This window comes from Astatotilapia calliptera, chromosome 16, assembly GCF_964374335.1.
Source record: "Astatotilapia calliptera chromosome 16, fAstCal68.1, whole genome shotgun sequence".
NCBI classification, from domain to species: Eukaryota; Metazoa; Chordata; class Actinopteri; order Cichliformes; family Cichlidae; genus Astatotilapia; species Astatotilapia calliptera.
The window spans coordinates 1,870,525-1,897,885 of NC_137437.1; the positions used below are offsets into that span (position 1 = coordinate 1,870,525).

Below are 27,361 nucleotides of genomic sequence, written 5' to 3' on the forward strand. Positions count from 1 at the left end.
GACTAAGAGGATGGCACAACACAGAAGAGCCACCTCGTCAGGCCAGGACTCTGCAGTCTATTCACACCTACAGGCCAGTGGACACTCTTTCAAGGATGAGGATGTTCACATCCTGGACAGGGAGGAACGCTGGTTTGAATGCAGCCATTTACGTGAAAAGGGAAAGACCATCTCTGAATCGAGGAGGGGGCCTAAGGGTACATCTGTCACCATCTTACAATGCTGTGATTGCAGACATTCCCCAACTCTCTGTGAATGTCAGGGCTCTGTGTGCGGGCAGGCGGAGAGGAGGATCCAAGCGCAGGACTCGAACACAGAATTATAAATCAGAACCTCAGCTTTTATTGCGGACATGAAAACCAGCCGTGAATACAGAAACCAAAGAAACACACAGGCATAATCTGAGGGTACGATGCGACACCAAGCATTGGAAAACACAGGGCTTAAATACACAGGGTAGTAATGAGGGAATGGGCAACAGAAGGGAGACACAGCTGGGGGAGATCAGGGCTAACGAGACGGGGGAGCTAAGCTGCACACACTAACATAAGACAAAGACTTTCACAATAAGACAGGAAACAAGAATTACTAAACCAGATGCAGACATGAGACTGAGAGACAGACTAGACACTGAACAGAAACTGTAATACACATGAGAACCCAAAACCTAAGAACTGATCCCTCACCAAGAATAACAGAAACAGATCTATAATGATAATAATAAACAAAGCACCAGAACATCAGAAAACAATCCATAATGCAAAAATAAACCAAAACATAATAAACTCAAAATACTGGGTCCAACGGACCCAGAACCGTGACAGTGAATGGGACTCATGGACACTGATCAGTGGGTTTTGATCAGTGATTGCTGATCAATGGTCATGAGAATTTGCATAATTAAGATTAAGGACCTGACCTCCCAGCCCATTGTTCCTCAGTGGGCTGGTTTCAGTCATTGTGCAGATGTCCTGTTTATAAGATTGAAACCTGCAGTCAGCTGAGACTGAAGACGTCACCTGATGATGACGAAACGTTTCTCCCACAAAACGCTACGTCCAGATGAACAGATTCAACTTTTGGAGATGTAATTTTAATGCATACAAATTATTGAGTAGCATTTTGTCTTTGAATTCAGACACCCGAGCCCTAATCAGTGTTGGGATATTATTGTGGTAACGAGCACGGTAACTAGTTATTATGCCAAAATCAGGGACGCGTTACTCGTTACTGGGATTTAGATAGGCTCGTTACTCGTTACTTCGTGTGGTGGCTATCGCGGAGCTTCCACAGATTCAGTAACATTAGCAAGTGGTGGAGGCCAGCAGGTGGATGAGAGAAAGGGGAGGCAGGAGGAGAAACCCGAAGCGGCCGCCCGTCCGAGTGTCAGGTGAACTGAACTTCAGGTAAGAAGTTATGACCTGCAGTCTATCTGGGTCAGATATAAACCAAGTTTAGGTGGAGTTCATTTTCGTTAGGCTGGATTTCATCAGATTCATGTAATCTGTTTGGTGTCGAAGCAAATAAACGTTTCTTTCGTTCCCTGTGCCCACTAAGATCTGAACCAGATTCCCTTGGCAACAGTTACTAGGGACTGTAGCGCGGGATCCGCACTATGAAGTGACGTATCTTTACCAGGTGGTGGCAGTAACGCTCCGCCAAAAACCTCTACGAAGAAGAAGTCCTGCTCTAGGGTTTGTTTGTACGGCCCACACTCAACACCAATTGGTGGCGGTAAGCAAAACATTTCGCTGTTTGCCAACCGCCAATAAATACTGATAAAAAGAAGAAGAAGAAGAAGTCCTGCTCTCTTATTGGTTCAATAGACGATCTTGGGTCACGCTGATGTATCATTTGGATTTTTAAGCTCAGCGGTGCAACATGCATCCTATCGTTCAACTAGGAACACCAGCTTTAGTCATTACATGAGACAAAGTAGGTACGAACATAGAATAACAAGATTCCTATGAGTTCATAAAAGTATTTTATCCTCCGGGCAGTTCTTAGAGCACATGACGACAGTTTAGCAGTTTAATTGAATCGGTCTGGGTTGCTAAGCTAACACGAAGTGAACATTGTAGCGGTAAACTGAAGGTAGGTTAGTTAAACTGGCTTTATGTATGGCTACCCCACAGGGTGGGTGCATTGTTTCGCGTCAGCTAACACCATTTTATCACTTAACGTAATCAAACTAGACTTATAAGTAGGCTAATGTGAAGCTAAACTGAAGCGGCATGTCAGCTCACACGTGAATTCTCCACGCTTTCTCTGACGGTCGTCACTATGACAAAAGTCAGCAGCGACAGCCGTGAATATGGGACGTTATAGTTTACTTCAAGCTAGCCAACTCCCCACGTTCGGTCTTGCTGATCTATAGGACATCGCCACAGTGTTCTATATGCCCTTAATATTACCTGAAGCATGTTAGCCGTAGTACACGTTACGTAAAGGCACCCAAAATTAAAAATGCATACGGAATACAACAATCTGCCCCCATTATGGCTGGGCTATGTGTTCAACGGCCGTCATCTCAAATATAACATATAATTGGAACACAATCTGACAGAAAATATGGGGGAAAACCCAAAACAAAAACAACTGCAATTAAGTGAGTTAACCACCAACACAGATATATTCTTCCAGTCACCCAATGCTATTCTTCAAAGATTAAACCATAAAGATGCAATATTTCTAAGTAGTTTAATCTCAATCTAAAACTTGTTCTGTAATTTAAGCAACCTAAAATGTTCACAACCCAGTTTTTCAGTGATACAAAAATTTGGATTACCTGTGACATTGTATGTGCCTACTGCAGTAAAATGGCTTGAATATGTGCAAATACTAAGTGATGATAATATGAAAGGATTTTCATAATAATTAATAATAACTGACTGTGCTTTTTTCTCTTGTGCTTACAGTATTAGGGCTGAGAGTGGACAGTTTCATTTCCTGTAACGTGACTGAGGATGATATGATGGCTGTGGGGGATCCCATTCTCCTGTCAAGTCCTGATACCTTAGTGTGAATAATCTGGTGCAGCCACATTTCTTCCTGCAGCAGTATATGAGAAAATGACGGAAAAACACCTCCTGATGAACCAGAGACTTAAGATTCATCTTGAATTACGTATACTTCACACCTGAAAACATCTAAACCTGCAGCACAACCACAAGTCAATGTTTTCCTGCTTTCCTCCAGCCCAGATGAGAGGCCCAGACATTTGCCATGGAAGTAGTGGTTACTGTTGGTCTGGCTTTATCAAGAACTGGTTATCTGTTTAGTTGGAGTTGACCTTGAAAATCACCAACTTTGGGTCAGCAAGAGGAGGAGGAGCTTTCAGCCATTCATTTATTAGTTTTCTCAACTGTCAAATTGTTTACTGTGATCACCCAAAACTCTGCCACAAAACCAGCCTTTAGAAATAAGGACGACATCGCTGGTTTTTACCATGCCAACCAACCAGTCCTCCCCCTGGGGTGGAGGGAAGCTTGTGGCTTGTTCTAGTGCAGATCATCCCAACACCACAACCCCTGTAAGTGCACAAGCCAAGACAGTTAGAGTCACAAAAGTGCCTTATAGTTATGTCTCCTTTGAGCTATCCAGGAAGAATGACCAAGCCAAGTCACCGGTGGTTGCTGTTTGTGAAAAAGGCGATGGCACCTTCACCGCTGTGTCAGATGGAATTCTAACCCCAAACAAACTGCTGGTACCAGGGCTGAAGCAGACTGGCTGCAGCCTAACACAGGCCAGTAACAAGATGGAAAACCAGGTTGGCCTTAATGTCCAGCTGCCAGATACCATGCCAAAATCTACATCGTCTGAGAGCTCTCAGTCTGCAAACATTTCAGCAGTGGAGAGTCATCAGGCTGCCACAGGCGATGCACTTATGGGACTGGGGGCAGTGTCTCATCAAGATCTGCTGATTATAGGGAAGCAGGCTTCCCAGCACACCAAGAAGCTGACGGTGAGTGCTTTTCCAGCACTGATCATTTCTAGGAATGTTTTGGGTTGCAACCAATTGCTCAGGCCATTGTTTAAACGACTGTGTAGTCTACAGCTGCCTTTATATTTTAGCATGTCCTCTGACAGAACCTCTGAACAGCTGTATAGCACTGTAAAACATGGATATGGTTATCAGCAGAGTTTCCTGTGCAATGGCTGCATGTTTGTGGGTAAAGCCCATTTGGAACACGCTTTGTCCTGTACATTGTATTCTGTGGAGAGTTGTGTGTTGTACAAGTTGTATGTTGGGTCTTTTAATAATTTTGAAGGTATTTAAATATATTTTGTATACAAAAGTATTTTTGAGTGGGCTGATGGAAAGAACTCATTTTGCAGCTGGAAGTGAAGTTGAGTTATCAGTAGTGAGCAATAACTTGTACACTGTAGATAATAATTAAATGCAGGTGTAATAATAATTACCATGATTTAAAAATCATTTTAGCCACGTCTAAGCTCACTTGACTGGGATTTAATATGTGGCACACTTCAACTAATGTAATTCAAGGAATCAATAATTCCATTATTTGATATGTTCTTGCACTAAAACAAGATTCCTGTTGTGAATAATATGTTCCAGATTTTAGACGTTTAAAGTTGTTATGATGCTTAATGCTCGAACTCACGAAAGCCAACTTTTATTTCTACTTTTCCACACAGTGCTTGTTGTAGGTGCAGCCACAACAACCATCATGGTTTGTTTTTCCATAAATATGTTTGACATGTTCAAGTCTAGTGATTTAAACCAATCATTGTGTAGGGCTGTATTAGGGATCAGTAAAAGCAAATAGTTCATTATAGGCAAAACCGTAATTTAGCCACCTTCAGAAATATACCTATAATTTTAGGTTTATGCAAGTCTGTCTGATATTGTTTTGTTTTCTCCGCAGTGTGAGGCTGCAGACTGTTTCTCTTTGCCACCCGTGCCTGACATGTGCCTTAGTCTTTGTCAACATCAGGGGCCAGCTGTGGAGAAGGATGCTTCCAGCCTCGACAGCACAAACGCTGAGATGAGAAGCACAGGAGGAGAAGCAAAACCTACACAGAGGAGTTATTCAATCCCACCAGCAGCAAAATACGGTCAGACACACAACAGCAGCACAACTTTGTTTGACATTTCTTTTGACTGTCAGCTCCTTGTGAAAGGTGTTCCTCTCACAGTTTTGGGAGCAACTGCAATCACCAAGTCCCAAAAAAGAGCATCACTAGATCTAACCAAGCAGATCCCATGTAGTGTGCTGGGAAGAACCCAGCCCACATGCAAACGTATCAGTTCCTTTCCAAACAGTCCCACGCCACCTTTGAAATGTGCCAGTGACTCAGAAAAGCCACCTCCACCAGACGCTGCTGCAGGTAATCAGAACTTTTTGTTTGCTTGTGCTACACCCATATTAATGGAACCCAGGATGTGGAGATTGTCTGGGTATAGATATGAATATGAGATAACAAACTAATTTAAAGGTACAGTTGTTTTTTGAGTTTTATTAATAGAACAGCAAAGAGTATTGTACTCATAAATGGTAAGATCAACTGCATCTTCCAGCTAATTGACTGATTTTCATAAACTTTAATTAATCCATTGAACACTCATATGAGCAGGCACCGGTTTGTGGGAGATGGAGGATGGTTTGGACCTCAGACTGTGGAGATATGGAGTTGGCATTGGTTGCAAAATCTCTGTGCATTGAGATTTTTCCCCAGTGGTGACAAGCCTTATTTTTTCCAGTGAGGTAGATGTCACTCCACACCGTCACGCTGCTAAGGCTGTTGTTACCCTGTTGATGCAGCAATCAGCTTAGCGTTCTCCACGTCTTCTCTGCACAATGAACTCTATGATCTAACTGCACTAGACCCAATCTGAACATAATGTTTCTCCGTATGTTAGGATTTCAGTGCACATATTGCAGCACAGCAGTGCAGATGGGCCTGGCAGTGAAGTGCAGTTAAATCAGCTAGCTATGGTTGTCGAGAAGCTGATTCTGAAAGTTTCCTTGAAAGGACATTTTTCCATCAAAGGTTGTTGTGAGTTTGTTTGTTAAAATGGTTTTATTCTGGCAGAAAGAGCAAGTAAAATAAACTAAAGGTCTGGAGGCCGGGCAAAAAAGATGGAAGCAGTCTGAGCCGGCCATGCAATAGGCTGTAGGAACATCTTTTCTCCCGTAACGGAAAAGTTAAACTAGCAAACAAAGCTGCGAAACAAAGTGTCTTTGAATGGCAAAGATGCAGAAATGTGTGCGTATAGTACAGAGCCATGGCTCAGTGTCTAAATAAGCATTTATAATTCTAAACTGGTTTGAGTTGCTGCTCAATACAGACAAGCCAAGGAGCTGACCTCCCAGCCCATTGTTCATCAGTGGGCTAGTTTTAGTCATTGTGCAGATGTCCTGTTTATAAGGTTGGAAACCTGCAGTCAGCTGAGACAGTCACCTGGATGATGACAACTCGTTTCTCCCACTGATGCTACGCCCAGATGAACAGAATCAACCTTTGGGAAGCCCAAGCAAAATGTTGGACTTTTAACTCTGTGTCTGGGATCCTTATACAAGTCAACACAGCAGCATAGGTCGTGTTTTACACAGGCTGTCTTTGGTTAATACAAAGGGTTAGGGTTGACACTGCTAGCATAACGGACAGGCTTTTGACGGAGCTCCCACACAAACGCAAAGCAGGAGATGAAGCATCACTGAATATGTTTCCAAACCAACTTCATTTTGAGCCAAACACTAGAAAATATGGTGAGGCAGACCTTCCCTTTGGCTTCACCTGCACAAGTGTGGAGGTAGGTCTCCCTGCAGGATTGGGTTTCCCTGCGTCGGGAGCAGCGCTGGGCTGTTCAAATCACGGGCAAACAGAATCCCACATTCTTGATTTTTAGTTCACAAACACTTCTTATAAAGACTAACTACTCCTGACATGTTGGAGATGTTTGGGGGGGGGGGATTTTTCTTCTAAAACAAAGGGGGGCCTAGCAAAAAAAGTTTGGGAACCACTGGGTTAATATGTTTCCACCCACTGTTCTTTGTTTCAAATGTTGCAAAAAAAAAAAAGTCACAAATTTTTAAAAACACATACTCGGTCAACCGTACCCAGCATTATGAGTCTTTAGATATATTTTCATTCTCAATAATTGAATATCCTTATTGAAACAAAGGAGGCCTTTTTATTTATTTATTCATTTGTTTGTATGTTTTTCTTTTAATTTAAAGATTTTTAATGGGCCCCAGTTTTGTATTTACAGTACTGTGTAGTTATGTAGCACAATCCTGTAGTTCACATGCAGATGTTTCCTCCTGTCCTGCAGGAGCCTTGGTGGGCTCAATGACCAATCAGATTTCAGCCATTCGCCTCACAAGACAGGGACAGCCAGCCTCCACATCAGATTTCTTTCCATCCCTTTCCTCTCCTTCACCGACACAGGAATCCCTGCTTGAAGAGACTCCCCCTCCGCCTGGGTGAGAATCAGCTACATCACATTTCAGGTTTCCCTCCTTCACATCTTTCCTTTAGTGATTACACTTGATTTTGCTCAGCCCAGAGCATGCTGCACAGGCGGATGTAGAAGAAGAGGAGCTGGCTGATGAGCTTGCCTGCAGTGATGACGGTGAGACGTTTAAGTAAACTCTATCATACTTGTGCTGTAGTTAATCAGCTGGTCAGTTTTTTGTTGATGATATTATGACATGTTGTATAATTATGTAATAATATAGTACTGATGAGAACATTGTTATTTGTTGTTGAGTCAGACAGCTCCTCCATCACTGGCACTTCATCCGGAGGGTGCATCACTCTCCCCTCCTGGTAAGACATGCAGTAACCATACACACACCATCACTGGTTTATTTACTGTGACCTTCATAGAACAAAAATTCTTCCAATTCCAAATATGGTTCTTTGTCAATTGAAAGGGAAGTAAAAGTAAAAAAACAACAAAAAACACGCAAACATGCTGCACAGGCACATTTACTTAAGCGATATTTAAAACCTAACATAAACACATTCTTCAGCACATCCTTTTTATCAGTGCGCTCACTTAAAATGTGAACCTGTTGCCACAAGCGTGGCAGCAGCATTGTGGTACAACACTGTAGACGTAGCAGTGGTGTCAGAACGAAGGCTCGTCTCATGTTTGCCAAAGCACATCTTGAGTTTTGGGAAAATATTCTGTGGACTGACAAGTTTGCATTCCTCATTACACCCATCTCATAAGAACACCATCATACCAACAGTCAGATATAGTGGTGGTCATGTGATGGTGTGTTGCTGCTCTGCTGCTTCAGGACCTGGAGGTCTTGCAGTAACTGATGAAACCATGAATTCTGCCCACTTTTGCTAGCCAGCCTTTGTGCTTGATCTCTGCACTTTTTGGTAGCGTGTTTATCAGCATTTATCAGAGTAAACAGGTGTTGTAATCCTCCTTGTGAGCCAGCCGTGACTCTGGCATCCAGTGTAGTTACGTAGGAGGATAAAGATCCAAAACACCAGCTCTCTGAATCACTGAAGAAAATAAATAAATGCATCACAATAATGGTTTTGCAGTCAAAGTGTGTTCTTAAATCCAATTAGCGCTTTTTATTTACTTGGGTTATCTTTGTCTAATATTACAATTTGTTTGATGATCTGAAACATGCAAGTGTGACAAGGATGCAAAAAAATAAAAGGAAAACTGATGACATAAATAAAATGTAAGCACCAAAACAGTCTATGCAAGTTTTTCCTGAGAAACTTTAAGTAATAATTTATTTAATACTAGTTTATCAACAGTAATGATTGCTTTTATCTCATCTGCTGACACAATTTTGTCATTTATAAAATGAAACTGAATTAGAAGAATCCCCGGTAGAAATGATTCCTCTTCTGCTTAAAGCCGTCCTTCACCACCTAGTCTAAAGAAACTGTCCAAACTCCAGCCTCCTCTCCTAACTGGAATACCTGAAGTAGAGGAGACGAGAGCAGATTCCAGACGGGTTGTTGCAGAAATCCTGTTAATTCCGAAGTATTTCAACTTTTTCCTGCAGCTGGCTGTTACTGATTTATTAAGAGTCGCAACATTAGTGGCTGTAGCTCCAGCACCTGCTTCCCATGTTATGCTGCTCCGCCACAGCAGTTATTTGGGACACATATGAGACTGTATACCACCACAATTACAGCAGTTCCAGTACTTCAGTAACCTGTGCTTTTACTCTGACCTTCAGCTAGCTTTTTTACCATTTTCCATACCATACCAGCTTTATTTATAAAGCACTTTACCCACTTTAATTTCCATCAGAAACCTTTAAAGATTTGAACGTTCCTTTCAGGGCCTGGTGCTTTCTGATTGTTCTCCTAAAGTAGTGTCAAATGTCCCTCTGTCCATCAGAGCTTGTGAACTCTTTCAGTTCAAAGGGGCAGACAGCTGGAGAGTGGTGGAAAGGTCTGCAGCATTGTGCATCATATTGTTATCCTCTGTTATGGCGTGAACAGTAGAACTGCCTACCAAAGACTAGGAACTGATTCTCTGTAAAACCACTCTGGATCAGGACTGCTATTGTCACATTTGTTCCTTTTAACCCATCCAGCTGATTGGTTTGTGTTGATCTAAATAGACTGGCACTCTAAATAAAATAACACCCCTCCCTGAAAGCTAAAGCTCCCGTCAAGCTTACCTGTCATCACTGGAAGAAGATCTCTGCTTCCTATGACTGTCATGTGAGTGTTCTGGCATGTTTGTCTGATCAGGTTGACTGTTTATCATTTAACTTGTCATTTTGAACTAGGGCTGTTCGATACAACGACATATATCAGATGACGATATAAAAACATCGTTTCATTTTACGCTATCGTTTGTTTCGTGGTGTCGCAAAATAAACTGTTTACAGCAATGTTTTCATGTTCTGATGTCACTGTAGTTATTATTAATTTCTTAAAGTTCTCTCTTTCTCTTATATTTAATATCACCACACTACGGACAGACAAGCGCATGTTTTTATGCGTTGTCGTTAGCAACAACGACGGTAACACCACGGCGTGTCCGCTTGTTTATTTTTCACATAAACCTTTCACAATAAAGCTCAAGATCCTGTTGAGACTTTTCAAAATAAACTGAATCACGTGAAAGATGCAGATTATTTATGGATGAGAAGCAAAAAAGAGCCGCCAGGTGCTAAAAAATAAACCTTAGACTAAAACGTTAGAACAGGCTTCTCCCCGCAGCACGCCGTGTAAGAAATACTCACAAAGGAAACGGCGCCGTTACAACTTCTGTCTAAAAATGTATCGTTTCATGCATCGGTTAAAACACTCGACTCACCTACACGACGCCCAGCAGGAAACAGTTCACCTGCCCGAGATTCACAGAATTGACAGAAAATGTTACATTTGTGTGATTTATATCGTTATCGGACGATAGATGTCTTATATCGGGATATGAGATTTTGGTCATATCGCACAGCCCTATTTTGAACCGCCTTTGAAATACTGTCCTATGAGATGGTGTATTTGCTTGCTCTCTATGAGCAGAGGAGACTTGACATTACAACTGTGAACCAGATGCCAGCGTCTCGTAGTTAGAAGTTGGCAAACGTAACTCTAACCATGAGATGTGGGCATAGGGATGATGTTCATTACTTTGTCTTTCTGTCAGCATCGAGGAGCCAATGTCGTTGGAACCAGGAGACAGTCAAGAGGAGCAACCAGCACTAGTTCCCAGTCTGTTTCCCCGTATCCCTCCGACCCTCTACTTCAGCACCGCCAATGAGAAAGGTCAGAGTTGTAACTGTAATATAAGAAGTTTACTATCACAGATCATTGATCTTCAGTTATTTATGTGTCTCTGCAACACCCTGTAACTTCTTGATTTATATCTTTACAACACGTCCACATGATCTCATTTATGGCTTTTTTCATTTTGGGGTCACCAAACGTTTGGTTCCACAGCCTCAATCGCTGCCGGGGCTAAAACAGCATGGAAAATAGCTGAATCGTTTAGATATGTTTAAGAAGTATTTTTAGACTCCACTGTTACTGCGTTGCAGATATTTACAATGCTTGTTTGTCTAAAAAATGTTTGCTCTTAGCTGGAAGATTGCACTTCTGGTTAATTTACCACTGAATTTGCACTGAATCGGTCTAATTTGTGACTTGTTAGCTAATCAAAAAGTAGTCGAAAAAGTTTAACCCAGATGAATATTTATTTATTTATTTATTTATATATATATATATATATATATATATATATATATATATATATATATATATATATATATATATATATATATTATTTATTTTTTTATTTTTTTTTTTTAAGACCTATTTGAAGACTGTAATCACATTTTTTTCAATAATCAAATTTGTGGCACTTTATGCTGTGTTTAACATGATATACACACAACATCAGATCAGCCTCTGAAGTCATGTTAGCAGTGAGAGCTTTTCTGTCATGTTAACATCCACACACCTGTACAGAATGCACACCTGACCCCTCAACAGATGCTGACCTTCTGTGTCAGCTGACAAACCGGGAACATCAGTGGTTTGAGCAGCTGTCACCTGTTAGTTATGTTACTAGGTTTGTGTCCATTTGCACAACTATTTTCCAGCACAGAGTGAGGGACACCTACGCAGTCGTACTTGCATGCAGTTCTCATAAAAACCAGCAGCACATAGCTTTGGATGGCACTGTGCATAGGTCAGATGCTGATGGGTGAATTCAGGCCTGGAACAGAAAAGGAGCTTAGAAAACAGGATGAGAAGGAAAGAGTGGCTGCACTGTTCAGCGCTTTGTTTGTCATAACACGTGTCTGAAGTCCCAACATCAGCACGAGCAGGAGAAGCCCACAGACATGTTGTTAGTGACTCTGTCCCCTGGTGACCGTAAACTGCTACAACACGTGAAGATCGGTCTGCAAAGCTGGCTGTGTGCTGGAGGACCAACCATGCTCCAGCCTTTACAGTCCATCAAGCTTTTTTACAACTTCAGTAAGAGGGACACAGACAAGCCACCCAAATCCACACACCACCTGAACTATGCTGTCTGTCATTCATACCTACAGCCATGCAACACCACCAGAAACCAACCAGTATTGCCAAGAAAGAAACTTTGAAAGATCTGCATTAGTTTCTCCATACTTGTAGGTTGCTGGTTAGTGTGACCGATACCACAAGTCTTTATGGTGTGGTTGTAACAGAGCACTCCAGACAAGTGCATAATACCAGCAGTCTCCAAAGTAGGGCTGCCACAAACGATTATTTTGATAGTCGACTAATCAGATCATCATCCATTGGACGTAAAACGTACAGCTGCTTGCACCAGCAGCATCTGCTCTTATATAACGATCATTAGCTTACAGCTCGATGTGTTTAAGGTCTGTGCTAACTAACAATAAAGACAAGATGATAGTTTGCAGATTTGCAGATTGTCTCGGTGGAGTTTAATAAACTCGGCCGTCTGCTCCTTCATATGTAAAATATAACAGGACACTGGAGTAAACTCCCAACCATCTCACACTTCTGATGATCAGCTGTCTGCTTGACGTTTATTCAGCTGTGTAAAAACTAGAACTTTAATCTCAGCCAAACAGATTTACTCAGGAACAAATAAAACACTGGAAAAAGCCAAACAATCAAATGTTTAAGTTATCTGAGTGACTTATGTATCATGTTTAACCTGAGTAGCCAAAGACCACAGGGGTTTGAAAATGATGTTCCAGGAGTTCGCTGCTCTCGCCGGCTCTAGTGACCCTTGACCTCCCTGTCTGCTATCGAGCTGGTGGGTAACGGATGTCTCTGAAAACGTTGGAGCACTTTTGGAAAAATGTGATTACTTGATGAACCGAGCAGATATTTGAAGTTTACACAGCTACAGTCTCACCTGAAAATATCTTAAACGTTTATTTTGTGACCCAGAAAGATTAATAAGAGTGATATTAAAACTAAGCAGCTGCTGCCATTGTTGGAAACTGGAATTGGCAGGGCCGCGCTATGAATTCTGGGATATGGTGGGTCACGAAGGATACACCCGACCCATCCTCCAGATCTGGGGAAAAGGAGGACGCATTTGACAGCCGAATTTGGACAGGCTTCGTCGCGTCACTGTAATCGGCCTTCAAATGCGGCCTCAGGACGATGCGGCCCCTGAATTTGGACAGAAGGCGTTTAACGGCAGCTGGCATCCTTCGTAGATGCAGTGCTGCCACCTTCTGTTTCAGTCCCTTATTACACTCTTAAATCCTACTGCAGGATCTTACAAAGCTTCAAACGACGCGTCGACTGTTAAAATAGTCGTGGCTACTTCAGAGCCTACATTAATGCTGCTGGGTAAGATAAAACCCATGACAGAGGTTTACTCATCAATCAAACGTGGTGCATTGTTACAAGAGTAATATTCAGTGATCTGTAGATTTCTGGTCTATCACAGTATGTAGACCATTGTATGTGCCCAGAAAACTCCAGCATACATCTGTAGAGCCCACCCTCAGATAATGAGGATAACCCAGGCAGAGAACAATCCTCTGGGGGGTGCTCTCACTTAGTTTGAGCTCTCTCTGCAGTAGAGTAGCACTTCCTGTTCCTCTCAGAACAAACAGAGCACACTCTCCTGCCTCTGTACCCTCTTAACAGAGAAAACTATTTCCTGTCTGATCATTTCCTGATAACATTTACAATAATTGATTACACAGCAGTGGAGAGTAGACTTTATCACAGTAGATGTCTTTCTGAAAGCGCTGTAACTAAGTTTAAGAATATAATCCACCCACTGTTATTATCTTCAATGCCCTGTACCAACACAGAGCAGAGCAGCTGCCTGAACGTGTTGATTATTATGTTAATATTTTCACTTCTTCACTGTATACACCTCTGGATACTGTATTTTACAGCATGTGTTACCTGTTAAAAGAATGAATCGGTGTTCTTTGCAGTGGAACTGCTTCCTGCAGAGCAAAGGCGACTGTTAAAATGGAAGATGAGCACCGTAACTCCTAATATTGTCAAGCAAACCATCGGCAGATCACACTTCAGAGTCACAAAGAGTAAGTTGTTACATGTCGCTACATGTCACACACAGATATTGCTGAAACTGGTTCTTTGAAAGTCTCTGGGATTAGCTGTGACAAGATTGCTTTTTTCTAAAACGATTTGTGTACAGTTAAAAAGCAGTTTTTCCTTCCCACTGTCGCTGAGTGCTTGCTCATAGGGGTCATATGATTGTTGAGGTTAGTGTATATCTATGGGGGCAACAAAAACATTAGATGGTGAAGAATTTCAGTCTAATATTTAAAGGCTAAGATAAAAAGGTAACTCCTGACCCTGGCTGATAAACACGTGTTGTCACATAGAAAGCCATGACTGGCTGGGCTGCTGGGGACACCACATGAAGTCACCTGGCTTCAAAGCTCTTGGAGAACACCAGAAGGTCAGCACCTGCACATGGACTACTCTTGATAGTACGCTGAGAAAGTCCAGATTTTGACTGTACTTTTGTGTATTTGTGTGTCCCAGCTGAACCATTTTCCAGGAACATTTCAGATTGGGAGAAAGGACCGGCTGTGGAGGAACCTATCCAAGATGCAAGTCCGTTTCGGCAAACAAGAGTTCAGTTTTTTCCCCCAGACCTTTGTTCTTCCTCAAGACATCAAGCTGCTCCGCAAAGCCTGGGAGGAAGGGGGCGCCAAACAAAAATGGATCATCAAACCTGTACGTTCAGGTCATAGAGTGTAACTTTATCAGAGGTGGAAAGAGTACTAAAATATTTTACTCAAGTAAAAGTACTATTACTTTGCTGAAATTTTACTCAAGTACAAGTAAAATTACCTGTCTAAAAATGTACTCAAGTAAAAGTAAAAAGTAGCTCATTTAAAATTTACTCAGAGTAAAAGTTACATAGTTACTTTTTTGTGAGCAGGAGGACAGCCTCTTCTGAGTAGTGCGAAACAGACAATGGGATAAATCTCAAAGTAGTTGTTTTTTAATTAAAAGAAAAACTTTACAAATTAAAGCGCAGTGGCAGTTAAACTGCAAGTCTACACATCAAAATGGATAATGGTCACCAAACCAACCAATTCTTTTACATGAGAATGTGTTCTAATGTCAAATAAGAGAACAAGTACTGAATTGAGCCGTACGGCAGCTGCTATAAAAATGTATTTTCATTTTTTATACTTGGCCCTGCTCTGTTAATTTTGAGGAGCAATTCAATTCAATAAAACTTTATTGATCCTGAAGGTTGACCCCGAAGGAAATTGGGTTAAGGATGCCGACCTTTGCCAGCGCCGACTTACCCTCCGACCATACATACATTACACAAACATCACATGGGGAAGACGGGTCAGAGAGGTATAACAATGGAAAATGCACCACACGAGGAAAGATAAGGAGAAAAAAATAACTCCCCCCAGACTGAGCTCCAACAGGGAGATCAGTTTGAGAACAAAAAAATCACCTCTGCACATGTGTGAACAAATGTGGGTTAAGTAAGAAAGTAGCCGCTTCTGTCTAATTTAACTATTTTTTTTTAAAAAGAAATTATTATTATTAACAAACAGGAAAAATGTAAGTAAACTTACCTCTACATGCTTGCGCAGGTTTGATGTGAAATTTTTAAAAGCTGCTAAGTCGGTCTCTCTGGGCAAACACAGCTTGCACTGCATAATAAAGCTGCTGCCTTTCTTGCACTTGAAGCCAAAATGGTCCCTTAAATACGGCCAGGGGTTCACATCCGTTTCTTCGAGTTCAGGGTCAGCAGAATTCGACGGGGTTTCTTTTTTCGCTGGATCCGTACTGCCGATGTCAGACTCCATCTTTATCCTGACCCAACGCTAATTTGTTCTACTACCCATCATTCCCTGCAGTATTTCCGAAGCGCAATGTTGTTGTTTTTTTTGTTTGTTCTTTTAATTTACTCAGTAACGGGTGTGATTGAAAATGTAGCGAAGTACAATACTTTTTAAAAAATATACTTAAGTAAAAGTAAAATTACCGACTTGAAAAATGACTTTAAAAAGTACAAATACACAAAAAAACTACTCAATTACAGTAACGCAAGTAAATGTAATTCTTTACTTTCCACCTTTGAATTGTATGTACTGAAAATCTGCAGGCACGTCTGTGATTGTAATAGACAGCACGCTATCTGCCAGATTTACTTAGCAGGGATAGTAGCATAAAAAACATACACAGCACACATTCATGCAGGAGCTTCCAGTTCATTTCATCGACTAAAGGAAACTAGCTGCTCAGATGGAGCGAGTAATCTAATAACAGAAATTTCACTGTCTTTGTGGAAACAACAGTTCAGATGAACTTCCCATTACAGCTGAGATGGTTTGTTGTTGTGGAGGTGGAAGCAGCTGGTTTATTAAAGTCACAAACACCTACGGGGCAACAAACATGTGCAACAATACAACTGTCTGACGCACATTAGCTTTATTTCCTTAAGATAATTAAATATGTTATGTTATAGATTAGAAACTAGAGACAGGTTGAACTATGGAAAAAAACAAAGTGTCATTGTACAGCTCTGTGTGTTGGCACTGTTAACACACAGAGGCTTCCTGTAGTCTGAGTAAAACCACTGTGTGGATCCACCTGCACATATTACACATGATTTGTATATGAATCGAGTAAAATGTGTTTTATTTATGTTTTAGTTTATTGTTATTACTTGTTTCCTCTCTTTTTTTTCTTCCATAGCCCGCATCAGCCAGAGGAATAGGCATTCAGGTTATTCACAAGTGGAGTCAGATGCCTCGTAAAAGACCTCTACTTGTTCAGAAGTGAGTAATCCTTTAATAGTTTAGAGCTCAGCAGCCTAAGTAACTCAGTGTTGCTGCATTAACATGCTCTAACTGGATGTTTGCAGGTATCTAGATAAGCCCTACCTCATCAGTGGGAACAAGTTTGACTTGCGGCTCTACGTCTATGTGACATCTTACAACCCACTCAGAGTCTACATGTTCTCAGACGGACTGGTTCGATTTGCTAGCTGCAAGTGAGTTTTCCACCACGTTGATCGTGCCACTTAATTTCACATGGGATGCATATGAATGAGATTCAGTTATCACCCCTCCATGCCTCTAGGTATTCGTCTTCCATGAAGACTCTGAGTAATAAGTTCATGCACCTGACCAACTACAGTGTCAACAAGAAGAACTCTGAGTACCAGACCAACAGTGATTACAAGGCCTGCCAGGGGCACAAATGGTAACACAGAGAATCGAGCTGAAGTGTGAATTGTAGAGAATGTGACCTTTTGACCTTTGGACACAGATGTAGGCGGCTTTTCAATGCTGTGCCAGGCTTTTTTGTCTGAGCCCTCCTCGCTGCACAGCATACGCCGTGTTGTTAAGCTTTTTTGAATGAGCCCGTTTCTACTCCTCGTCCGTTCTCTGGCTGTAGCGTTTTGGACCAGTGGACAGCTTATCAAGGGGCTTTTAGTATAACCTGATAAGGAAATGCAACAGTGTAGTGTAGAATGTCTTTGCTGTTTCTGTATGTATGACTTGGGAGGATATTACTTTGTGTTTTCAGGGCTCTGAAGGCCTTGTGGCAGTACCTCGGGTCAAAGGGAGTCAATACCACCCTGATATGGGAGAAGATTAAAGACATCGTGATCAAAACTATCATAGCGTAAGTTTGCCTGCTCAGTGACTGGCTGCAGAGATCAGTTTGTTTGTATTATATCTTTTAGCTAAAACCATCTGCATCCGTAAACTACTCGTGCAACAGACAGACTCGCAGACAGATTCCCACCCATTGTTTAACTGTTCGAGCTCAAAGGTTCTTTTCCCAGTTTTGATTGCTTCACAGCTGAGTCCCTATCTAGAGTAAATATTGGTATTTGATTTGAATCTTTGTTTTTATTTTTATAGCCTGTGATATTTCTTTAGATGTGTATTTCAATGCAGAAATTGTGATATCTTTCCACTGAGGAACATGTCCTTAAAAATGCTCTAAAAGGTGCTAACCTCACAAACATGCTGCACCTTTAAAGCTAAAAAGGTTGTTAAAAGAAAAGACCCCTGTATGTATTTCTGAAGATTAAACTGTGCATTAGGACAAGGATTAAGATGCTGAAATCAGCTTCCTCCCTCCCGTGTCGTGGCCAGGTCAGAGCCGTATGTTAACAGCCTGATGAAGCTGCACGTTCGGACACCTTACAGCTGCCACGAGCTGTTTGGCTTCGACATCCTGCTGGACGAGAATCTCAAACCCTGGATTCTAGAAGTGAACATATCGCCTAGGTAACAAATGCCCACATTAAAATAACACATTTCTTTAAAAAAAAAAAAGTTACCTTTAACTACATCTGTAACTCTGATCCAGCCTTCACTCCAACACGGGGCTCGATGTTTCCATAAAGGGTCAGATGATCAAAGATCTCCTGAACTTGGCTGGCTTTCGTATTCCTTCAAGAGAAGATGTGGTTACCCCCTGCAGCAGTGCATCCAGCTCCACCAGCAGGTAACAATAAGACACTACCCCTCTGGGTTTTTAGCTGCAGCCTCAGAAATGACCTCGTCATGAACATGTGTGCACTTGTTTGTTTGTAGTTTGTGCGCAGGGAATGGAGAGAGGCCCAAAGTGGATCTGTCTGCTGATGAGAAGGTCAAAAGAGCCTTTTATCTGAAACAGGGTGAAGCTAACCGGGTACACACACACACACACACACACGCACACACACACACACACACAGGTTTACACAGTGACTTTAATAGTTTAACAGGAAGCGTAAGTGCATACAGCTACAGGTTTTTTGGTTATTATTATTTATTAATTGGTTGCTTGTGGTGGAAACAAGCACTGGTTTCATTGTTAGCAATAACACAAAGAAGCAGTTATGACCTTGTGCCCTTCATTTTCTCTCTCAGGACTTGATGCACACGGTGTTGGATGTTTTGACTCCAGAGGAAATCCGGGTTCTGGCAGAGAGTGAAGATGAGCTGAACCGTCGAGGAGAGTTCGAGCGCGTTTTCCCATCACCATCATCATCTCGCTACCTTCGCTTCTTTGAGTGTCCAAGATACCTCAACATCTTACTGGATGAGTGGGAGCAGAAGTACTGGAACAACAGGGCGAAATGTATGTGCACTGCTGCTTTGAAATAAGATAACGGTCACCTGACTGATGTTAACTTTTCTTTTAGGTTTTGCAGTTCTTGATAACTGTAACTTTATCAAAACACTGTCAGATTCTGTAGTTTTCTCTGATCTCTTTCCCCATTTGGAACAGGATTGATATGTTTAGCTGTCTGTCTGAGTGATGTCCAAAAATGAAGCAGGCAGTATAGATATTTGGGAGAAAACGCCCACCCCCTTAGAGCCTGCGTCTGCTTCCAGACCACCGAAGAAACAACCATAAATCAGTAACTATTTCAGCATCTTCCACATCTGCACCAAAGAGTAAATCAGTGAAATGTGGATTGTTAAACATCAGGTCATGAGCTAATAATTGATGAACCTCACAGAAACCTGGTGATAGCAGGATGATTATGTCGGATTACATGAATCTATATCCCACAGTATTTGTCTTTCTAAAGTGCTGTAACTAAGTTTAAGGATATAATTCACCCACTGTTATCCTCTTCAATGCGCTGTACCATCACAGCACAGAAACAGCTTTAGTGAAGGTTACAGATGATCTTCTTATGGCCTCTGACAGTGGACTCACCTCTGTGCTTGTCCTGCTGGACCTAAACACGCAAATCAGTCCGTGCATGATTGCATTGCTCCGCCCATCAAATGGTCTGTGCATATATCGCCTATCGTCGGTTATTGGACTGATGAATTTTTACATATCACCCATCCCTCGTGTGTATGGTGGTAAAAACCATTCTGGCAAAATGAACTAATAATAACATCAAACAAACATAGAAAAAGTATTGCAGCTCATGCGACTCATGATTGTTATCTGTTATTTCTGATTTATTTATTTTAAGCTGTCGGTACTCCAGTGGGCTGGGGGGCACTAACCTTGTAGTATGGTTTGTTCATCTCCTGCTGGTCCATGTGCAACTTCACTGTTATGTATTCAGCTGGACTGCTGTGACTTTGGCGTGTAGCCACAGAGGGAAGGGAAAACAGTGAAACTGCAGCTCAGGTTTGCTTTGTCTTACGTGCAGGTATCAGCCTACTGAGACCTCTCTGCCAGCAAGGAGTCCATCTGGGAACCAGTGACCCTGCTCACATGGTGAGAAACTGCAGAACAATGAAAGGAAAACATAAAACTAGAAGAGAAAGTGGCTCCTTTAAAATGCTGAAATCAGTCTGTCTTTGTAGTGGTGTAAGTACAGCTACAGCTCCAGGTTTGAACACAACAGACAGGACGTGGTTAGCCCTTCCAGAGCCAGGTACAGGGTTTATTCCAGTAATACACCTATCATATGGAAGTTAGAGTAATAACGGATGTGGGTTTATTGCACACCGGTCTCTAAGTGAACTCTGCTGCCCTCTCCTGTGTTGTCCTTCAGGGTGGTGGTCAGCCATCAGCTCTGGTCTCAACGCAACAGCAGTATTGACGAGGATCACCAGCAGTGCCTGGATCACCAGCAGTGCCTCGGCCCGGCCTCACCCACAGCCTGCTGTCCCAGCAGTCGGCCTAACTCTGATGATCTGATTTCCTAACCCAGAATACACTGAAAGCTCAGGGTCTGTTTCTTCCCATCCTCTAACCAGTGCTGTCATTTAGCCCTCACCAATCACCAGAAACAGCAAACAAACTGTTGGAGGGAGGGAGTGGATTTTTAGGGTTTAACCCCCTATTTTGTCTCGTTTTAAACTAAAGATTAATAATATATCATTTGTTAAGCATCTCGAAGGTGAGGTGATGAGTAATGGCACAGCACTGTAATTCTTGTGTCTTTAAAAATGACTGTTGGTTTTTAAAAAGAGTCACAAACATCTGTGTGGGACTGGGAGCTGTTTGTGTGTCACTGCTAACTTTGGGGGTTTCTCTGGGTGAAGGTGTTACTGGGTGTTTGACAGAATCTTGTTCTGATGATAGTGACTTACAGGGTGCTTGATGATCAAATATTTACTAAATGGCCTATGATGTGCAAATTGATGGTATTAAAATTTGAGCAGTTTGACTTGAACTTGCAAAACGGACTGTCCTTTACACACAGTGTTTCATGGAGGCTGCCAAGTGCAAGTAAAGCACCAGAATCTAGGTAACAGGTAGAGATGGGTATTGTTTAGGTTTTATCCGATACCGGTGCCAAATCGGTACTTTTGAAATGGTGCCGGTGCTTAAACGGTGCTCGAACCGGTGCTTAAACAATGGAGAACACAAACTTTGTCTAAAAACCTCTCATGTTTTCATTTTTAGCAGTCTCTTTTTTTCTGCAAAATGATAAGGACCGTCCAGCCCCACACACGGGGCGATCCGCGCTAACTCACTAATGGAGATTTACCACCCCCGCAGTAGATGTGCTCGGTGTGAGGTCTCGCAGCAAGCTATCAAATACGGTGCATTTCTCGGCTTTTAACAAAACGCTATGCGTCACCAGGTGTTTCATCGGATTCGAGGTGTTACCTCCTTTGCACAGTATCACAGTATCAGCTTAAAGCACTTGTTGCTGCTGAGTTTGCATCTTTTGCTGTGAAGTACAGCCAGACTTTGACCGCTTCGCTTTGGGCATTTTTACTCTGTAGCTCTGCTCTAAAACAACGTACGTACCTGGGCCCGCCTACTATCCTCGGAAAGGTAAAATGATTGGCTGGAATCCAAAGTGTGTGACATCTCAGGGAAAAAAAGCACCGAAATGTGCGCTGCTTTTCGGTCTGGTTACTACCGTTTATGTCAGAACCACCGGTACCCATCCGTAGTAATAGGTAACCATAGCTTCTTTGAACACAGTGCATCTCCCAATACTTTGTGTTTCTATGAGTTACACTTGCATTGCTCTCTGTTAGATTCAAAGACTGTTTGTTTCCCCAAACACGGCGAGTGCAGTGTTAGACTGAGCCAAAGAGCCACAGTAAACATGAATGGGGTAAACTGGACAGAGCTGAGTTGTTGTTGGTAGGGAGTTCCTCATTTTCAGGAGAAAAAAAAGCTGCTGATGTTCTTTTAAGGTGATTTTGATTCAAGAATAAACTGATAAAAATGTTTTGGTACATCTTCTGTTAAAACTGAAAAATATCACAAGCAACGCTATTGCAACAGTGTTGTAGCTGCCAGATGTTTGTCACTACTGCATAATTATTTTCAGTTCTCTTCGTCATAGCAGGAACTTTAAAGGAGACGTGTTTGATTCTTGAACTGTACTTGGGAGACATCCTCTGCTGGGTGGCAGATGAACAAATTGATGTTGGCAGGAGAGAGAAGACGAATATGCCCAAAGTGCATTTTCTTACATTTAAGAAGCAGTTGAAGGTTCAAGTCCAAAAACGGCTGCCGTGTCTCTTTGCTGCCTCGGGAGATCCAAACGAACAAAAGCCCCACAGCCAGACGGTTCATGTTTTTTATTATGTGTGATAAACCTTCTCCACGGTACAGTGTGGGCAGTAAAAGACAAAACACAAATATGTGATGCTAATTATGACAAATCCGTCTTACAGGTAACAATGAATCTAGCCTTTGAAGCAGTTTAAAGAGTTTTGGCTCAAAGGGAGCACTTTACTGCATTATTTGAAACCACAATATGAATGTCTGACAAACACAGAATGAACTGACTGGTTCCTATATAGTGCTTTTCTACTCTGCTTGAACACTCAAAGCACTTACACCTACATTCATGCAAATAGTTGTTTCTATTCCTAAGGGCTTTCTAAGACTGACACTCTGGACACATCAGGAGCAACTTGTGGTTCGGTATCCTGTCCAAGGATGGTGTGCATACTGGAAGGATCGAACCATCGACCTTCCAGATTAGTATACGACATGCTCTAACTCCTGAGCACAGTGTGACAATGACAATAGCAACAAATCTGAAAGAAAAGTCATGAAGTTTGGGGTTTTTCTTTGCCCCAACCAGGCTTTGTGTAAAATCGGTCAGGACAGGTAAGAGGTGTTGGTTTGGGTCTTTCCCTTTTTTTTTGTCACTTACTCTGATTTGATGAATATTAAATTAAAGAGAGTTGGGCTGCTTATAAATAGTAGCTTCTTTTTCACTTGGTGCCTTTTGAGAAGCAGCCTACATTCAGCAGATCTAACAAACAAATGTTTTCTGGTGTTTGTTTCTCCATGGAAATTAACGGGGACATAATTTCGGTAGTTTGGAACTAGCAGTTTTGTGGTGCTACTCTTTTATTGGAGGAAATGAGTGAGGGCGCCTCCATTAGTGGGGGTGGGAAAAAACGTCGTTTTAGATATGAATTTATACAGATTAACTACATGTTCCAGTCACTATACAGTGGATCAAATAAGGTTCCTGTGAGTACTATGGGAGCCATAATCTGGAACAAGAAAGAACATAATTTCACCATAAACCAGCCATGACCAGTTGCTCCCCACAAGATTTCAGACAGAGAAGTGAAAATTCTCAGAAGAGTTGTCCAAGTGCTGAGGACCAAAACTACAAAAGGAGCTGGAATCATCAGGTGCAATGGTTTCAAAGAAAACAATAAGAGATGCACACCATGGCCTGTATGCACGCTCGCCATGCAAGACTCCATTGCTAAAGAAAAAGTATGTTGAGCATTAAAAGTTTGCTGAATAACAATAGACGCCTGTGAAATACTGGGAGAATATAGCCTGAGACCAAAACTGAACTCTGGAAGCCATTATACACACCATGTTTGGAGGTCAAAGGGCACTGCATATCATCTCAATATACCATACTAACAATAAAGGCTTGGCTCTCGACGGAGGCGGTCACATCTTCCTCTCTCCCTCCCTTATCTTTCCTGTTTGGCTTCTTTTGTCTCGTCTGCTCTAACTCAGCGACTCGCTCCGTCTTGTTCTCTAAAATCAAGAAATTCTGGATTTGATCAACTAGTCTCTTAACGCGACTGACATCTTCTTCTCACCGAGAAGACCGGGGGAGCCTGAATGTCCTGCAGGAATGTTGGCTGCTGCATACACAATGGACGGCTGGGGGGTGGCGGGTCTTGTGCCTGGCAACACTCGATGGAGGACGTTGAAGACATCTACCTATTTGGAACCATGATAACGGGGTTCCTGCTGATTGGAGCTGGCATAGCCCTGGCTTATCTACGACTAATGAAAGCGGTTACAGCTGCCCAAAAAGGTTGACCGGCATGACTGATGCAGTGAGTACTCAGACTGTGCTTATTGAACGCACTATAGATAAAATCATGGAGAAGCTCACGACTCTGCAATGGGAAATCAATAGACCTGGGACCAGTGATGGACAGTAGATCAACTGCAAAATTGGGATGCATCTTCACACGGCCTCCCCTCACCAGCTGGAAGCTCCAGAGCCGAAGCTGGAACAACAAATCCTTCCAGATTAAAGACGGTGTGTGACTCTGCCCTATCCTCCTACTTCCTCAAGGTCACCTGTGTTGGCTGGGGGATTGTTGACTTTTGCTTAAAACTAGGTGAAAGGGAACTCTCTCGAGTTGGATACAGGATACACGCACGCATACACATGTACTCAGACAGATATACAATAACCTTCCCCCTCCAACGGCTTCGAACTTCCACCCAATGCAGTCAGGCGAGTCCGTGTCCAGGGCCAGGGTCCGGCTGCAGGACCGGATGGCTGTTGTCTACGTCGCCTCTCTCCCAAACCCCACCCATCGCAAGTCCCGTGTTTTTTATGTTGTAAGGTGTGAAGACTCATGTGCTTCATTGAGGGTTTTGTTCCCAAACTGCTCTCCCCTGAGGAGCTCAGTCTGGGTGGAGTTTTTTTCCCTCCTCTCCCCTCATGTATTGTGTATTTCATTGTTTTTCTTACCCTCCTACCTCTCCGACCTGTCTTACCAACATCATGTTTGTGCCTGTATTTACGGTCGGAAGGGGGCCTGTTTCACTGCATTCAATTCAATTTTATTTATATAGCGCCAAATCACAACAGCAGTCGCCTTAAGGCGCTTTGTAGTGAACAGTAGATGCATGTACGTGTTTCATTACTAGTGACAATCAGTCAGTCAATGCTTGTGGGCTGTCGTTCAGCATATGGAACTGTCACGCTTCATGTAACTCAAGAAAAGGTGAATAGAAAAATGTACCGAGACATTCGTAATAAAAAAATCTGTCAGGATTTCAGGATCAAACATAGACATGTATATAATTCCCTTCTCACCCTGGGGTGATCTTTATCCTTCAGGCCTCTCTACCAGAGGCCTGTGCAGTATCTTTGCTGTTCCTCGGACTGCGCCCTTCTACAGGAGAACTACTGCACTGCAAGTGCCCTGACTTCACTATATTATACTAGCACATCAAGTGGAAGTGTCTTTTTTAGTCACTGCGTAAAAGAACTAATAATGAAAAATCAAGGAAAACTGCATAAATATGAATAAGAATCAGTGTTACTGTTACTGGCATTGACTGATCTGCAATGATGATTTTTATATTATATATAAATTTTTTCGTTCGTTCTGCTCTAAGAAGTCATAGCACTCCAATGCTATGCTATGTATTTTTCTAAGTGGTTTATGAGAATGGATTATGCCACCACCCAGTGAAATTATTGCAGCTCACCTTCTGGGTTGTCACGAGTTTTGACCCACTTCAGATCAACTCTATTCAAACATAAATTACCAACAGTGGGATTCTGGCATTTAAAAAGAAATGGCTCATCTCATTTAACGTGGTTAAGTTTGAGCATCTCTCCACAGATGTGTTCTGATGCTCACCTTTATTCACTTTTTGCAGACATAGATTTTACAGATTTGCTGTTTTTTAGTTTAATCACATTGTGTTTGTTCTTCTGTCCAATCACTGCAGCTTCTATGCGTTTTCAGGGCGCTGACAACTTTTCTTTGCAACTGTGATACTCCAACAACATTTTAAAAGGACTCTGTAAATAGCTGTAAACTATTAATATGTGAGGTCTCCTGTAACCAGCAGCACAGCCTGTTTGGACACCTGCAGTTATTATTAGCACGACGTTGTACAAGCTGGCTGTGAATCTGAATTACAATGTAAACTGGATTCAGAGAATGATCTACATGTTTGAGCTGTGTTAACACCTGAGAAGAAGTGCTGAATCTGTGTGCGTTTGCCAACAGTTTCTTCATTTTTAGTCAACAAACTGCAGAGTTTATTTTGTTATGTTTTGTTGGAAATTAAGAGAGAACACATGGTTTCAGGTTTCAAAGGGTTTTTTGGCAAAGTTTAAATCTTTTCTGTAAAAATGTGAATGTTGACTATGTGTTTAGTGATGTTAGAGGCTGCATGTAAACTGACTACGGTGCAAAGTAGGAGATGGTTTACTAGATTTATAAATAGTTACTGGCCCAGTAAACTTTGAATGTCTCCCACAGTAGTACCAGCAAAGTCTTAAAGCTGTACTGAGCACTTCTTTCTTCCTGTAACACAGAAGTATAAAGTTCAGCTATCCTGGGAGAAGTTAAATGCACCTCATTAAAAGCCCTACATCAAAGTTGGTTATTAAAAATGTAAGCTAAAATATGAACATTTCCACACTTAAAATTTAGTATTTTAGTATTTAGTATTTATTTATTTATTGTCATTGTCAAGAACAATGAAATTGTGTTTGGGGCTTCCATACAACCCAAAAAAAAGAAGAAAATAATAAATACCCCTTAAAACCCAAGTGTACATATTTAACCCAGTGTGACTCCAATGCAATAAGACAATCCTTAGCAATAATGTTCGTAGAAATCAAAGTAATATTAGCTAATGAAGGTTGATTCTGCTCATCCAAGTCAAGATTAGCAGAATCAGCCTCTGGGATTTACTTACCTGGATGATTGAGCATCAAGACACATATTAGCTAATATCACTAGCAGCTGTTTCACAAGAATTGGAAACAAAACTAAAAGTAATGTAAAATTCTTTAAGAGTAAAAATGACACTTTGGACAGAGAAGTTATGTCTACTGTTAAAACATGTCTGATGATCTGATAGCTAATCTTAAAAACACACAAATAGTTCATGACATTGAAGCTAACGAATGTGCTGAAGTGCGCTGGTTGCTACCGTAGCTGGATGTTGTCATTGCTGTATCACCCACTGGTTCTCGAGTCTGCACTCAAGAACCAGTATAAATGTTGGCACTTTGGCTGTTTTCATGGAGCCAGAGGTGGAGGAGAGGATGGATTATTGGATATGCAGACATCTCGTACATACAAACTGCTTATTAAATCTGTGTTTAGTTTCCACTTTCAGAAGATGAAGTGACCGGGATGAGCGTCCTCTGCTCTGCTACAAATGTTAATAAGGCAATACCCCCCCCCCCCCCCCCCCCCCGTCTCCACCCACTCTTCCTCTGTCCCTCTAAATGCCACTCTCACACTTC

General features: G+C 41.9%; 1 protein-coding gene across 6 annotated transcripts; it reads left to right on the forward strand.

Annotated features, from left to right (window-relative positions):
- The first annotated feature begins 1,798 nt into the window (after positions 1–1,798).
- On the forward strand, positions 1,799–22,078 carry ttll4 (tubulin tyrosine ligase-like family, member 4). Of its 6 annotated transcripts, XM_026144692.2 has the most exons (22): positions 1,845–2,094; positions 2,919–3,964; positions 4,890–5,079; positions 5,161–5,352; positions 7,301–7,451; positions 7,530–7,600; positions 7,743–7,797; positions 10,619–10,737; positions 13,893–14,003; positions 14,310–14,386; positions 14,473–14,667; positions 16,663–16,745; positions 16,832–16,960; positions 17,050–17,172; positions 17,500–17,598; positions 18,078–18,212; positions 18,295–18,432; positions 18,522–18,618; positions 18,840–19,050; positions 20,090–20,157; positions 20,247–20,317; positions 20,438–22,078. In XM_026144692.2, exons 2-22 carry the CDS (start codon positions 3,449–3,451, stop codon positions 20,589–20,591), a joined length of 2,985 nt encoding a protein of 994 aa, XP_026000477.2. In that variant the 5' UTR covers positions 1,845–2,094; positions 2,919–3,448; the 3' UTR covers positions 20,592–22,078. The 6 variants fall into 6 exon arrangements, with proteins under 6 accessions (XP_026000473.2, XP_026000474.2, XP_026000477.2 ...); XM_026144688.2 differs by having other exon boundaries at positions 1,799–1,935; positions 4,890–5,352; XM_026144689.2 differs by having other exon boundaries at positions 1,807–1,939; positions 4,890–5,352.
- Positions 22,079–27,361: the final 5,283 nt, after the last annotated feature.